General features: G+C 44.0%; 2 protein-coding genes across 3 annotated transcripts in view; one reads left to right on the top strand and one right to left on the bottom strand.

Moving 5' to 3' along the window:
• Positions 1-48: 48 nt before the first annotated feature.
• Positions 49-4,302, top strand: LOC108600910 (isoleucine--tRNA ligase, cytoplasmic). Its single transcript, XM_017988742.1, has 7 exons — positions 49-135; positions 196-346; positions 404-1,022; positions 1,080-1,712; positions 1,772-2,622; positions 2,679-3,171; positions 3,233-4,302. Exons 2-7 carry the CDS (start codon positions 198-200, stop codon positions 4,181-4,183), a joined length of 3,696 nt encoding a protein of 1,231 aa, XP_017844231.1. The 5' UTR covers positions 49-135; positions 196-197; the 3' UTR covers positions 4,184-4,302.
• A 2,972-nt stretch (positions 4,303-7,274) lies between these two features.
• The window catches only part of LOC108599826 (teneurin-m), a 126,143-nt gene continuing 118,281 nt past the window's right edge, over positions 7,275-15,136 (bottom strand). The window contains exons 7-9 of one of the 2 annotated variants that reach the window (XM_017986930.2): positions 14,888-15,095; positions 14,012-14,038; positions 7,275-13,463 (exon numbers count right to left, since the gene is read on the bottom strand). In XM_017986930.2, the coding sequence (XP_017842419.1) occupies positions 7,844-13,463; positions 14,012-14,038; positions 14,888-15,095 (5,855 nt within the window). In that variant the 3' untranslated portion in view covers positions 7,275-7,843. The remainder of the gene's footprint in view (positions 13,464-14,011; positions 14,039-14,887; positions 15,096-15,136) is intronic. The other variant, XM_017986931.2, reaches the window with a different exon arrangement.

The following is a 15,136-nucleotide window of genomic DNA, read 5'->3' as shown; positions in this document are numbered from 1 at the left end:
GTCATTCGTCTTAAAGCTAAGTATAACTCTCTAAAGCTTTTACCATCTCTATTATAAATCAAGAGAGCGGTGCATTGAACACATGTGCCATCACGGCAATTTCTGCTTTAAATAGTTTGGTTTACGAATAATAAGGTGAATATTTGCATTGAATTATCATTGAAAAACTTGTAAATCAATTGAATCGTGTGATAGAAATGACATCTAAAAGGCAACTGGATCGCGCTGATGTTTGCCGGGTGCCGGAAAATATTAACTTTCCTGGCGAAGAGGAGAACGTGCTGAAGCAATGGCGTGACGCAAAAGTTTTCGAGCGGTGCAGTCAATTGTCAAAGGGAAAGCCCAAGTAAGTTGTGTTTGTAATTACATCAGCCAAATATAGACTTTGATTTGAAATTTTTAGATATACTTTTTACGATGGACCGCCGTTTGCTACTGGATTGCCGCATTATGGACACATTCTGGCTGGCACCATTAAGGACATTGTAACGCGTTATGCCTATCAGCAAGGCTATCATGTGGATCGCCGTTTCGGCTGGGATTGTCATGGACTGCCCGTCGAATTTGAGATTGATAAGCTGCTTAACATCAAGGGCCCGGAGGATGTTGCCAAGATGGGCATTACGGCGTACAATGCAGAGTGCCGAAAGATTGTCATGCGCTATGCGGATGAATGGGAGAACGTTGTGACACGTGTTGGTCGCTGGATTGATTTCAAAAACGATTACAAGACGCTGTATCCCTGGTACATGGAATCCATCTGGTGGATATTTAAGCAGCTCTTCGACAAGGGCTTGGTGTATCAAGGTGTCAAGGTTATGCCCTACTCTACGGCCTGCACTACCTCGCTGTCCAACTTCGAGGCTAATCAGAACTACAAGGAAGTTGTAGATCCCTGCGTGGTAATTGCACTGGAAGCTGTTACGCTGCCCAACACCTACTTCCTGGTCTGGACCACCACACCCTGGACGCTGCCGTCAAATTTTGCCTGCTGTGTGCATCCAACAATGACTTATGTTAAAGTAAGCACTTGATGAAGTAGTTGAACTAGCTTTATTCTAAATTGTTTACCTACACAGGTGCGTGATGTGAAGAGTGATCGTTTATACATTCTTGCCGAGTCCCGCTTGTCCTATGTCTTTAAGACTGAAGCGGATTACGAAGTGAAGGAGAAGTTTGCCGGTCAGACTATCAAGGGCTTGCACTACAAACCGCTGTTCCCATACTTTGCTCAACGTGGTGCCGAAGTCAAGGCGTTCCGTGTGCTTGTGGATGAGTATGTTACCGAGGACTCTGGTACTGGCATTGTACACAATGCGCCTTACTTTGGCGAGGACGATTACCGCGTATGCCTTGCCGCAGGTCTCATTACCAAGTCCAGCGATGTCATTTGCCCTGTGGACGATTCGGGCAGATTCACTGCCGTAGTGACCGATTTCCAGGGTCAATATGTAAAGGATGCAGATAAGAATATAATGGCCAACTTGAAGGCGAGTGGTAATTTGGTGTCCAGTGGACAAGTGAAGCATAGCTATCCTTTCTGCTGGCGCTCAGATACGCCGCTGATCTACAAAGCGGTGCCTTCATGGTTCGTGCGTGTGGAGCACATGTCAAAGAATCTGTTGGCCTGCAGCTCTCAAACTTACTGGGTGCCAGACTTTGTCAAGGAGAAGCGCTTTGGCAACTGGCTAAAAGATGCCAGAGATTGGGCTGTAAGTAATTTTTTATTAACTAATAGATTTTATGACTAAATATTTATATTTTATGACAGATCTCGCGTAACCGCTATTGGGGTACGCCCATACCTATTTGGCGTTCTCCAAATGGCGATGAAACCGTTGTTATTGGCAGCATTAAGCAACTGGCAGAGCTTTCAGGCGTAACTGTGGAGGATCTACATCGCGAGACCGTGGACAACATTGAGATACCATCGGCAATTCCTGGCAATCCACCATTGCGTCGCATTGCGCCCGTGTTTGATTGCTGGTTCGAGTCCGGCTCTATGCCTTTTGCTCAGCAGCATTTCCCTTTCGAGAACGAGAAGGACTTTATGAACAACTTCCCAGCGGATTTCATTGCTGAGGGCATTGATCAGACACGTGGCTGGTTCTACACGCTGCTGGTCATTTCAACAGCTTTGTTCAACAAGGCGCCGTTTAAGAATCTGATTGCAAGCGGTTTGGTACTTGCCGCCGACGGCCAGAAGATGTCAAAGCGCAAGAAGAACTACCCCGATCCCATGGAAGTGGTGCACAAATATGGCGCGGATGCATTGCGTCTATATCTGATCAACTCGCCTGTTGTGCGCGCTGAGAGCTTGCGCTTCAAGGAGGAGGGAGTGCGCGATGTCATCAAGGATGTCTTCCTGCCTTGGTACAATGCCTATCGCTTCTTGCTGCAGAACATCGTACGCTATGAGAAGGAGGATCTCAATGGCAAGGGACAGTACACTTATGACCGTGCGCGTCATTTGCAAAACATGGAGAGCGCATCTGTTATCGATGTGTGGATCCTGTCCTTCAAGGAGTCGCTGCTGGAGTTCTTTGCCACCGAAATGAAAATGTATCGTCTGTATACAGTTGTGCCCAGACTAACCAAGTTTATTGACCAGTTGACCAATTGGTAAGTGCGCTTTACTCTTCAAAATCAATTGGTATTACATAATTTATTTCACACAGGTACGTGCGTCTGAATCGCCGTCGCATCAAGGGTGAAATGGGCGCCCAGCAGTGCATACAGTCGTTGGACACGCTCTACGATGTGCTTTACACAATGGTTCAGATGATGGCGCCTTTTACGCCTTATCTCACAGAATACATATTCCAGCGCCTGGTGCTGTTCCAGCCTGCTGATACGCTAGAGAATCCCGAATCCGTGCACTACCAAATGATGCCAACGAGCCAGCGTAAATTCATTCGCAGCGACATTGAGCGCTCTGTGGCTTTGATGCAGTCCGTTGTGGAACTCGGCAGAGTTATGCGCGATCGTCGCACGCTGCCCGTTAAGTATCCCGTTTCGGAGATTATTGTCATTCACAAGGACCAGCAAACGCTGGAGGAGATCAAGGGTCTGCAAGACTTTATTCTAGGCGAGCTTAATGTGCGCAAACTGACGCTGAGCTCGGATAAGGAGAAGTATGGCGTTACTCTGCGCGCTGAACCAGATCACAAGGTAAGCTAGATGAATATATATACTCCAACAATAACTAAACTATTTTAACTTACTTTGATAGACATTGGGTCAGCGTCTGAAGGGCAACTTCAAGGCTGTCATGGCTGCCATTAAAGCGCTCAAGGATGAGGAGATTCAGAAGCAGGTGGCGCAGGGATACTTTAACATTTTGGATCAGCGCATTGAACTGGATGAAGTGCGCGTCATTTACTGCACTTCAGACAAAGTGGGCGGCAACTTTGAAGCGCACAGCGACAACGAAGTGCTGGTGCTTATGGATATGACGCCTAATGAGGAATTGCTCGAGGAGGGCTTGGCGCGTGAGGTCATCAACCGTGTACAAAAGCTGAAGAAGAAGGCGCAGCTGATACCCACAGATCCTGTCCTTATCTATTACGACTTTAACAGCAATAAGGCTGGCAAGAAGGAAGCTCAGGATACGCAGGCTCAGTTGCAAAAGGTCATGAACAACTATACAGCCATGATTAAAACCGCTGTGAAGTCAGATTTCTTACCGTTTGATCAGAAGAAGGCAGCCTCAAGACGCCTCATCATTAGTGAACTTGTGGACCTTAAGGGCGTGCAGTTAAACTTAACCATTTGCTCCTTGGAGGAGATGCAATTGCCAAATGTTGCTTGGCTGAATGTAACACTTGCCAGCGACCTCGAACCACGTTATACCAACAGCAAGCAGGCCTCCATGCTGCTGCAGCACAATAGCTCCAAGCAGTTCATCACTTTGCCAGCGCTGCGTAGCGAGCTGGAGCTGCTCTTTGGCCTGTATGGCATTAGCTATAACATTTATGTGGTGGATCAGCAGCAGAAAGTCAACGAACTGGCAACCATTGATAAGAGTCTCAATGGCAAGTTGCTGGTGCTGACTCGCAGTCCTGATGCTATCAAGCAGGCCCAACCTTTCGATGTCAAGCCAGCGCCTTATTCAAAATTCGTTAATCAGTCTTCAGGCTGCACTGTGTTTACTGAGAATCCCACAGGACACAGCCTGATGTAACTACATCAAGCATGGATTGGCTGTCAAGGTGCTTAATATTTATTTTTGCCACGTTATGTGAAACCTTAAAACGGACTTCTAAATGCTAATTTGTAATTCAATTGCCGATTTGCAAATAAAATACCTTATAATAAAAAATTGTATATGTATATATTGTATAATTTATAAAAAAAGGACATGCAACAACAAAGAAAGATTGTTAGAGATCCTCTCTAGAAAACTGGCCATAACTCTGTCAAATTGAGTCGCATTTCCAAAATGTTGGAATTGCGGCATTCACAGGACAGGACTCTATCGATCTGCATCAAAAAAATATGGGGTCATCTAATTGTCCAACAACTTGGAAAATTTTCGCCTCAGGGCGCGAAGGAAGTGGCCAAAAACACAAATAGCTCATTTTCTCCGTAACTACAAGGATAATCCGGATGTCCTTTGGTCAGTTGATAGTCCTTTTCAAACGGGATCGTTTGACACTAATTTCGTCCTGATCCTGCAAAGGATTTGGGAGATAACGATGTTTTTCTGTATACAGAAAATGCTGTTTTTCTCCGCTCCTGAAAGGACTTTCGTCCATTGAGTGGTATATTCCGAAAGCTTTCAAGGAGCACTACTTTTTGGCCAAAGGACATCATTGTAGTCCTTGTATTTTCCAAGAAAATGGACAAAATGTGTTTTTGGGCCACTTTTTGCGACTAACCCCCTGCAAATTTTTTTAAGAATTTTTTTGTGCAATCCTGGATATCCTGGTATGCAGTTCGATAGATTCGATGTCCAGGAGCTCGAAAATGCATGTCCTTTTTTAGATCGGAAGGATAACTTAAAGGAGCAGGAGCTAGAAAATCGATCAAATTTGGCCATACAAAATGTAAACAAAGAAAGACTTAAGCAACGAACTTAATGGAAATATTTTTGTGCAATCTTGTATATCGGTGTATGCAATTCGGTAGATTTAATACTCAGCAGCTCAAAAATGCATGTCCTTTTTTTATAGGAAGGACGCCGAAGCTAGAAAGCAAATGTAATTTATACAAAATAATATTTTAAATATAAATACTGCAAGTGTGTTTTTTTTTTAATTTTTCATTTTATTGAAATCGCTTTTATTTGTTATATTATTAGATATTATATATGGTTTTTATCATATATATCGGCTTGCCATAAATGTGTGTATTGTGTGTGTGAGTGTGTGTGTTTGTTCTTTGCTCTGCGTATGAGTATCTTTTGTTTTTCAAATTGCATTCCCTTAAATGCAAAGATATATTCGAGACAATTTCGTACATTTAATACAAGTATTGTTTATAAATTATGTATTTCGTTTGAGTGTTCTATCAACGGCTTAGGGCAATGAGAATTGGACAGTACAGAATATAATCGAATGATAGTTAGCATTATAATCTCGCCGCTGTTTATGTGAATATGTATTTGGAAATTTACAGATCGCGTTTTGAAGAACAAAAGATACTGCTGGATTAAATTGAAGCACAATTGAATAGACGTAGAATTTGCATTAATTCAGTCACAATGTTTTTTGTTTTGTTTCGTTTCATTTCGATTCGAGCTGATTTCAATAATTTGGGTTTTATATCTTTTTGGTTAATAAGAATAATGCTGCTTAATTTACTACATATACATTTATATACGTTTTGCTGCGTTTTATTTATACAATTCGATTTTTGTTTTTCTTATTCTTTTTATTTTTTTTGTGTTTTTCGTTTTCTGTGTAAAATTTGTATGTTATGTATATATAATTTTGGAAAACATGAAAATTTGGTTTTCGTATGTTTTGCCGTACACAACGCTGCTCACACATATTTGATGTATTTATGTTATTCAAAAATTCTGCTGCCGAGAACATAGAGTTTTTGAAAGTTTTGAGTTTCGTTTTCTTGCGCTTTCGCTTAGCTTAGGTGTAGGTGTATTTAATTATTATTATATTATGGGGGTTTGCCATTTATAATTATATAATTTTATTTAATAAAATTACTAACACTTTAGCTAAGTCCTACGTTTTATTTTTTTGTAACTTCTGCTTGCTCTCAAGTTCACATTAGTTAAGTGCTATTCTTTTCGTTCTGACGATACTCAACTTTAGCCTAATCCTTAGTGACGATGTGTGTGTATTTGTGTATGGTTAAGTGTGTGTGTATATTACAATGTGTGTGTGTGTAACGCCTGGTGGGGGCTTATATATCATGTTATGTATTTATGCTTTAGTTATAGTATTTTATGTTCAAGACTTAATTACGCGCACTAACATTTAATACTAGTTTATATCTCAATAGTCAATAGTTTAGTTTCAGTTATAAATAGTTTAATAATAATATGCATAATTAAAAACAAAAACCGTAAGGGAGCGCAGAATTTGCAGCACGAGTACACGCTTGAGAAATTAAATACAAAACACGAATGGGCGAGGATTAAAACCAAGACTTGATTGCAGTGGACTTAATCTCTAGCATAGCTTTGAATCAAAGGCATATTATCAACTGCATTGCTTTTACAAATTAACATGGCAAAGTGTATAAAACTAAATATTGCAATATTACAAAACTAATTGTAAGAACCTAAGGGACTAAAAAAAATAATAAGTATACCATATGTTATATATAATAAAAACTGAGTAAAGTACTTTTGCTGTTTTTGCTTGAACTCGAACTCGAACTCGATGCGTTGTGTTCAGTTTAGTTTTTGTTTTTGCAACATTTCAAGTTGTAAAATGAAATGTTTAGAAATATATATCACAATTTGTAAACAGTATTAATGCATGTTGAATTAAATGCCAACAAAAATATTGAGTCGAGACAGTTTATAAAAGGTTTTGCTTTTGATTTAAGACGCGTTTAAGTAAATTCGATCAAAGTATAAACAAATTAAAAATGACGCGTTGTGGTTTAAAAGTTAAAGCATAGTTAAGTATATACAAAGCAGTTATGAAAGGTGAAGCAGCCAGGGGCAGGGGGGAGCGGAGGTCTAGACTAAAGTTTACTAATATTTATATATTTTTTGTTTTAGTTACGCTTTTTGCTGTGTTTTGCTTTTTTGCTTATTTGGGCTCAACTTTTTACATTTATTTATGTATTTCATATGCTTAATAGTTAATTGTATAATTTGTTGGTTTCCTTGCTTTTGCTTGCGGTTGTGTGTGTGTTTGTGTGTGTGGCTAATTAGACTGCTGTAGACAAAACATAGACGTAGTTGCATCTGTATGTGTGTGCAACATTTTTTTGTTTGCAGTTGAGATTCGAATAAACATCAAAAAATTGGATTACACGCGCACTAAACATCATTTTTGTTCCATAGTACTTAGCTTAAACTCAACATCAACATACATATTATATTACGTTTTTTTTCGCTCAGTGTACAATACACACATATATATATATATATATTAATTTATATCGATTTAATATGATTTGCTGTCATGTCTGGTTGCTCAACTTTAAATAAGCTTAAAGTTTATATTCGATAAGTCAAGTTCAAGTGCGAATCGCTGCTTATGTGTGTGTGTGTTTGGTTGTGTGTGTGTGTATTTCACCTAAGTAATTACAAATTCTGCAGCTCGCTGGGCGCATTGCCCACAGCTATCAAGTAGTCCTCTGGCTGATCATATTCCTCGCTTGTCTGCTCCGCTTCACTTTCTCCCAGCTCCCAATCCTCTACTCACGCACTCAGCTCATCGTATTTCTGCTGATGTCGACTCGATCCGCTGCTGCGATGGCTGCTGCTCGTCTTGCGTCGCTTGCGTTTGGCGTCGCGCTGGAAGGCCACGTTGCCGGGATCGTCGGCCAGCTGTGGATACTTGTGTATACTGTGTATATCGATGCCAATCCAGCCATCGACATCACCATGCTGCACCAGCTCCTCCTTCTCCTCCTCAGTCCAATCGCCGCGGCCCTGGAAGCCCGCTGCCACCAGCTGCTTCTCCAGCTCCCAGGCACGCTCCACGGCGCGCTTATGCGCATGCTTCAGTATGCGATGCCGCTCCTGCTCAGGATCAACGCCGTACTTGATTATCACGACTGCTTCGGGGCCATGCAGACGCAGCTCCTTGGCTGGGCCATGATCGTTAATCTCATGCGTTGTTATGTTGAACATGCCGCCCAGTCGACGCAGCTCCTCGTTGTCATCGCGCAGCTTCAGCACATTGTCCTTGACGAAGTAGAAGACATCCTGATCGTGTATGCTAAAGTGCAGATCCAGGAAATAGGAGTTGTTAAACACAGAGCTGACGACATCTTGGACAACGCTATTGGAACCATCGACAACGCTCACCAAAGCGCGTCCGCCAATGCGTGAGAGCAGGACGCCCTCGCCAAAGACAGCGCGACGATATGAAACGCGTGGCAGCAAATTGCGCATCTTGGGTTCCATCTTAAGCAGCGGCTTGGGCGCAAAGTCAAAGTCGCTGAAGCGCTCATTGGTCTTCTCCACAATGCACTCCAAGCCGGAGATGACGCCAAAGTCTGGCGCCAGCGTATACGACTTGATGGAAGCCTGTGGCGTATACTGGGCCAGCTTGGTGTAGCGACTGCTCTGCATGTTGTTCAGCTCGTAGCCGAAGAGCTGCAGCCAGGACTCCAGATCGATCATGTACTGCTGTGGCTTGTTGCGATTAATGGGATCGTTGTTGTGATAGCGATAGATAAAGACATCGGTGGGATTGGACATTTCAGTGGCGAGAGTTTCCCACAAAGGAGTAAGCCATTGACCCACAGTGGGATCATACTGACGCTGCTGCGTATAGATGAGCTTGGTATGCGGATCGAGCAGTCCACCATGGAAATCAATGGGCACAAAGAAGTCCGGCTTGGTGTCCTTGATAATGCGACCGAACGGAGTGCGTTTGATTTCTTTAACCAAAGCGCCATTCAAATCGAAGAAAGCAAGTGGTGAGCCATTCTGATCGGTGGCCACATAGTAACGCTGCTCGGCATGCTCCAGTGCAATCAACATATCCCGATCATCGTAGAAGAACTTCATAGTGCGTCCTAGCTTAGGGAAGTGCACATGGCTGAGCAGTTGAGGCGTGCGGGGATTGGCATAATAGTATTGGGTAACATTGCCTTGGTTATCATGCCAGGCGATGAGACGACTGCGATCATCGTAGTAGTACCAGCTCTGGAAGCGCTCACGCTCAAAGGCGTGTATTAGTTGTCCGCGATTATTGTAGCGATACTTTTGCTCACCTCGACGCACAACGAAGCCGCGAGCATCGTAGCTGTTGAATTCGAGTTCACCCAGTTTGATTACACGATCGCCAATGTCATAACCCAAATTGATCTTCTCGCCTTGGTCCACAATGCCCACAGTGTTGCCATTTTCATCGTAGAGATACTTCCAGTTGTTGGTGCCCAGCACTTCGATGACATGTCCATCTGCATTGTAGTTGATTTTGTCGTAGGCTGTAGAACGTCCAAACGTTGTCTTTTGCGATTTAATGCGATTACGTAGATCGTAGTCCAACTCCAAACGGAAGACATCCAAACTCTTGATGTTCATCAGCACGCTCTTGACACGTCCATGCTGATCGTAGTCCACAATGGTAAAGAATTGCTTAGCTGAATCTTGAATAACAGTGCGATTGAATGCATTGCGTGTGATTTTCAAATCCTGCACCACCTCGAGCTGTCCGAGGTTCTGGCTGTACTTGTAGCGTGTGGTGGGCAGCTCCTTGTCATCTATGGCCATTTCAATGCCACTGAGACGCGCATTGCCATCATAGGCGTATTTGTAGTGAGCTGAAGCGAAAGCATTCTTGCTGCCAAAACGCAGCTTCTCGTCCTTCAGTATGCCCGCATGGTATTTGAACTCCCTACGCAGCTCGAAGCCAGGTTCTTGCACCTCCACTGATTTCAACAGGCTGTTGGCTTCCTGGTAGCTGTAGTGAGTGCTTGAGAGTCCAGCGAGAATAGTCTCCAGTCGTCCAGCAGCATCATGCACAAAGGCAACCTTGCCCGACTGATGCGGATGTATCTTCGCCAATATTTGTCCCTCATCATTGTAGAGAATTTCGAATGGATGACGATTGATAGGCGAGTAGTACTGATACTTGAAGAAGCCCAGAGAGGTCTGCAGCGAGAACGCATGAATGTGTCCACGTGGCGTTGTTAGACTCTGCAGCGCGCCTGCATCATCGTATTGCAGCAAATAGTCGGAGCGACGTGGCGTTGTCACCTTGAGCGGCAGCGAGCCAAACATATCCTTAAAGGTGTAAACGAGCGAGGAGCCATCGCCATATTTGATTTCGTTCAAGCGTCCATTGCGATCAAAGGTGTAGGCCTCTTGGAGCACGCCCCACTTCCAGCTGACTAGACGGCCAAAGCGATCGTACTCTAGATCAACGTCTGCGTAGTCACCCGACTGCGGGCGGAAGCTCACCGGACGTGAAGTGCGATCGTAGGTAACATTAAGCAGCTCCTGCTTATCATCCACCAGCACCACCACGGATTGCGTTTCCCTGTCGTACTCCAGCGTCAGCACATTGTCGCCATTAACGCGCAGCTTGCGTCCCACTTCGGTTACTGGACGTGGTGCCGATTTGCTCTGCTTGCCTTGGTTCGGTGGCTGCTGGCGACGCACAAAGTAGCGCCACTCAAATCTATTGGCCAGATCGCCTGCAATTTCAGTGCGCTGCTTGGCGGGCACGGGATAGCTTTCACCCAGCAGCGGACTCTGCTCAGCGAGTATGGTATAAGGCAGGAATTCCATTTGCAGATTGTGTCCCCAGGGTGTAATGCTGGTGGTGCTGCCGTCCATGTCCACTGTAGTGCGGGATTCGGAGGCGCCATTCTTTACTACAACGGTGGCGCCTTGTATCAACATGGAGATTTCCTTTTGCGCATTCTCAGAGACCTTAACCTGCGCACCCTTCACACTCAGATCAAAGGTAAGCTCAATGACACGTCCAGTGGGTGTAACCGCTGAGGTTAAACGACCAAACTCATCATAGTTGTAGACATAGCTGCGTCCGGTGGAGTCCAGCTTGGTCTTCAGCAAACCAGTGGGTCCATGGTACTCATAGGTGACATTATAGTTGTCTGGGGTGCTCAGCTCGTGCAGCATCTTCATGCGCGTCATGCGCAGACGACACTTCTGGCCCTTGGTGTTTTCAATGGAGTTCACCTGGGAGGTGTAGTCGCGCAGCAGGAAGATCTTGTTGCCAGCTGCATCGGTCACGGTGCTCAGCTTGCCATTGGAGGTGTTGACATTGTAGGTGAAGACGTAGGTTGTTTCTCCGGTGAGTATATTGCGAGTGGACACATGCTGACCAAACCTATTGAAGATGTAGATCTCCTGCATGTCTGGTGCGTAGATTTCGTACTCGCGTGAGTTGCTCGCCTCGGGTATGCTGGACATGACCGAACGTATGCGATAGTTGGCCTGATCTGCAATGTGCACATGTCCATCTGGTGTGACTGAGAGCGCAGCAATGGTATTGAACTTGGCGCTGGTGGCTAAATAGTGCTCCGCTTCAAAGCAGTCGCAGCCACGCTCCAGACAGTTGCACTTGGATTCGGCGCCAGCAAAGGCAGCAATGCGTCCATCTGTGCCAATGACTCGAACGCGATTAATGCGCTGCGAGTCGCTTTCGGCTACATAGAGCTCACCCAGTGGGCCAAAGGCAATGGACTGCGGCATAACCAAAGTGGCATGAGTAGCTAGATCCGTATCATAAGCAGTGGAGGCAGTGGCACAGTGCAGTGGACGTCCCGAGATGACACGCACGCGTCCGTCTGGAGTCATGCGTAGAATCATGTGATCGTCTATGATATGCAGAGTGTTGTCCATGGGCGAAACTGCAAGCTCTGTGGGCCAGCGCAGATGCATCTCCTCTAGCTTGAGCGTGCCCTCGCAGGGAATGGGCTTCCAGTGCGACTTGTGCATGTGATTGCCAATTAGAGTGCTTACAATGTTATCCCGATCCACCATGCGAATGTTGGTGCCGTCAGCAAAGTAGAGAATGTTATCGCTGGAGATGGCAATGCCTTTAGGATAAGCAAGCTTGGCATCCTTGGCTAAAGCGCCATCACCGCAGTGAGCTTCATCGCCAGGCAGGCAGCGCTCGCCGGAGCCAACAACTGCCTCCCAGTTCAGCTCTGGCTGGGAATAGTCGTTGATATTGCGAACGCGTATAATCTGATGGGATTCTGGATCGGAGACGTAGAGTGTGCCGTCGAGTGGGCTCAAAGCCATGTGGTAACGATAGCTAACGCGTGTGGCATTCAGCTTAACCACAGTGCGGATGCTGCCGTCCGTCATAATCCTGCGAATGTAGTTAAAGTCACCAACGAACAAACTGCCATCGGGTGCAGCTGCTAGCGCCACCGGAGCCAGCAGACGCTGCTTAGAGGCCAAACCATCGCAGTCAGAGCACTCCAACGCACGCTGGTGTCCATCACCCATGGTGGTCAATATGATGCGTGGCTTGTTGCGCAAATAAATGTTGGAGCCGTCACCCTTTTGCAAAATGCCCTCATGGAAGTTGTAGCGATGATGTATATCCAGATTCCAGCCACCCACCTCCGAGATGGACATGTCATGACCACTCAGCTTGGTTGTCTGTATGTCCCAGACAATGTCCTTGCAGTCTGTATACTGATAGCCCACTTTAACTACAGCTGTGGTCACTCCATAGACGCGCTGTCTATAAATGTTCAAACGATTCCAAGCATAGGTGAACTTAATGCCAGGATCAGCTTCAAACACGCGCTCAAACAAGATGCCCTCGATGGTAATACGCAGATGAATCAAATGCAGACTAGCGGGTATGTTATCGGGCGTCAACTGTAGTTTGATGGTGGACAAGTAGCCGGCGGCGCGAGAGCTGTGATAGACTAGATTCAAACCCGTGCCGGGTATTTGCAGCGATTCCTGTATGACCTGGGACTCGGCTAAGATAGCGCTGCGATCTGGGCAAGCGCCTTGGAAGCCATGTTTCCAGCTGGCCAACACTACTGGCTTCATCTGATCGTAGTCGTGGGAGAAGCAAGTGTGAGTGCTGCTCGTTGTGCTGAGGCTCTTCTCCTCGCTCATGCTCATGACCATGACATCGATGATGACCACCTCGTTCCAGGGCACCTGCACTATGCGCGACTGCGGGCGGAACGGCGCGCGTCCAAATTGCAGCGTCACAGCGCCACCGCCATTCACCATCAAATCGAACCAGCCATCATCACGGGTTAGCGTAAATCCTTCAAGCAGCGTTGTGGTGGATACGCGCACCCCAACCAGACCCATGCCCAGTGAGGTGACAACGCGGCCGCGTATAACCGCCGAACGGCTGTGAATATCCCAAAATATTTAATTAGTATTATATAAACAAGAGTTGGTTTATAGTCTACGACTCTAGCAGGCAACTACTTTTGATAGTTTTAAAAATAATATTTGAATTTTAAAATTAGTTATACAAATCAAAACAAAATTCACACGCACAGAACATAAGACTCGTTTGTATAACACATAAAGGTTTACATTATCGTTTGTTGTTGTATATATAGTTAATATATAGTAGATTAGAGATCATGACCTAGCAGTGGACCTAAGCACAATCGTTTGTTTATTTGTTTGTTCATAGCTTAAACATAGTTGAACCCAAAGTAAATCACTCGCTTGTTGTTCCAGCGAGTGTTGAAAAACGAGTAAATAAAAAAGCTACAAAAGTCGCTTAAAAATATATTGTTAGTTATAGTTTAAACTACGCTATAAACTCAAGCAAAGAATAAATAAATCAAATATAAATGAAAGTTTGTAACGAGTGTACCAAACAACCATCGAGAGTAGTAGTAGTAGTTTTAGTATTATTTTAGTACCGCTTTGTCGCTTGCTTACCTTGCATTGAAATAATTCCAAAAAATGCTGTTAGTATTTTTCATTTTCATTTTCATTTTGGTACGAAATTTAGAGCGAATTAGTTTGTTCAGACAAAAACGCGTTTGGCAACGCAATCAGTTTATTGTTTGTTTAAATTTTGTTGTGCATTAGTAGCGAGTAGTAGAAGTAGCGAGTGGTAGTAGTAGCGAGTAGTAGTAGTGTTTTAGTTATGAGTGATATATTTATTTTTATATATTTTTTAAGGGCGCGCGTGTTGAGAAGAAAAAGAGAGCAGAGAAAAAATATATATGTTTGAATTAGCATTGGTTGTCGTAGTATTTTTTTTTTTTTTTTAGTACCCGTATACCCTATAGTATTAACCTACACCGAGAGTTGGAAACATTTAGAGTGAATGCCTGAGCTTAACTTAACTTAAACTTAACATAAGCTTAACCCCAAGTTAATTAAACTTAATTTGTTAAACATAGCTTAAGCTTGTGCTGGTATTTTTCATGTGTTGGTATATTTTTTTGTTTACAAAGGACATATAAGGATTATATTTACAAGATTTTTTTAATGGGATTTTGGAGTATATATGTTTAAGTATTTTTTTGGGATTTGTTTTAGACGAGGGCACATAAACGAAAAACGTAAATATTTAAACATAGAAAAATATTAATTATGCAAACTATTTTTGATTATAAGTTTGTATAGATTTTTAAGAGCCAGCTAAGTGTTTTTTTTGGTATTATTTATATAATTTACAGTTATGGGTTTATAAGCTGGGGGTAAACACTAAGTTAACCTTTTAGACCAATTTGATTTGCTTTCAATTCTCGCACGGTTAAGAGCTAAACAGTTCGTGAAGCAAATTGGCTACAAGGCAGCACCTACCTCTCGTTAAAGGTCTCCAGCTTGGCGTAGTTCTGCAGACTGCTCTCATCAATGAGGAACTTCATGCGCTCAAAGAAGGAGGCAGTAATCGCTGGCGGTTGCTTACGCAGCAGCACATCAATGGGCTTGGGTGCGGAGACGCAGAGCTGAGAAGTCTTGCAGACATGACTAGCACAACATTCGGGATCCTCACAGTCCACAAGGCCATCTGTGAAAGGAGTAAGCATTAGCTAATTTAATCTTTGAATA

Source organism: Drosophila busckii, chromosome 3L (assembly GCF_011750605.1).
Source record: "Drosophila busckii strain San Diego stock center, stock number 13000-0081.31 chromosome 3L, ASM1175060v1, whole genome shotgun sequence".
Classification (NCBI taxonomy): domain Eukaryota; kingdom Metazoa; phylum Arthropoda; class Insecta; order Diptera; family Drosophilidae; genus Drosophila; species Drosophila busckii.
This window is presented reverse-complemented; position numbering and strand designations above follow the sequence as displayed.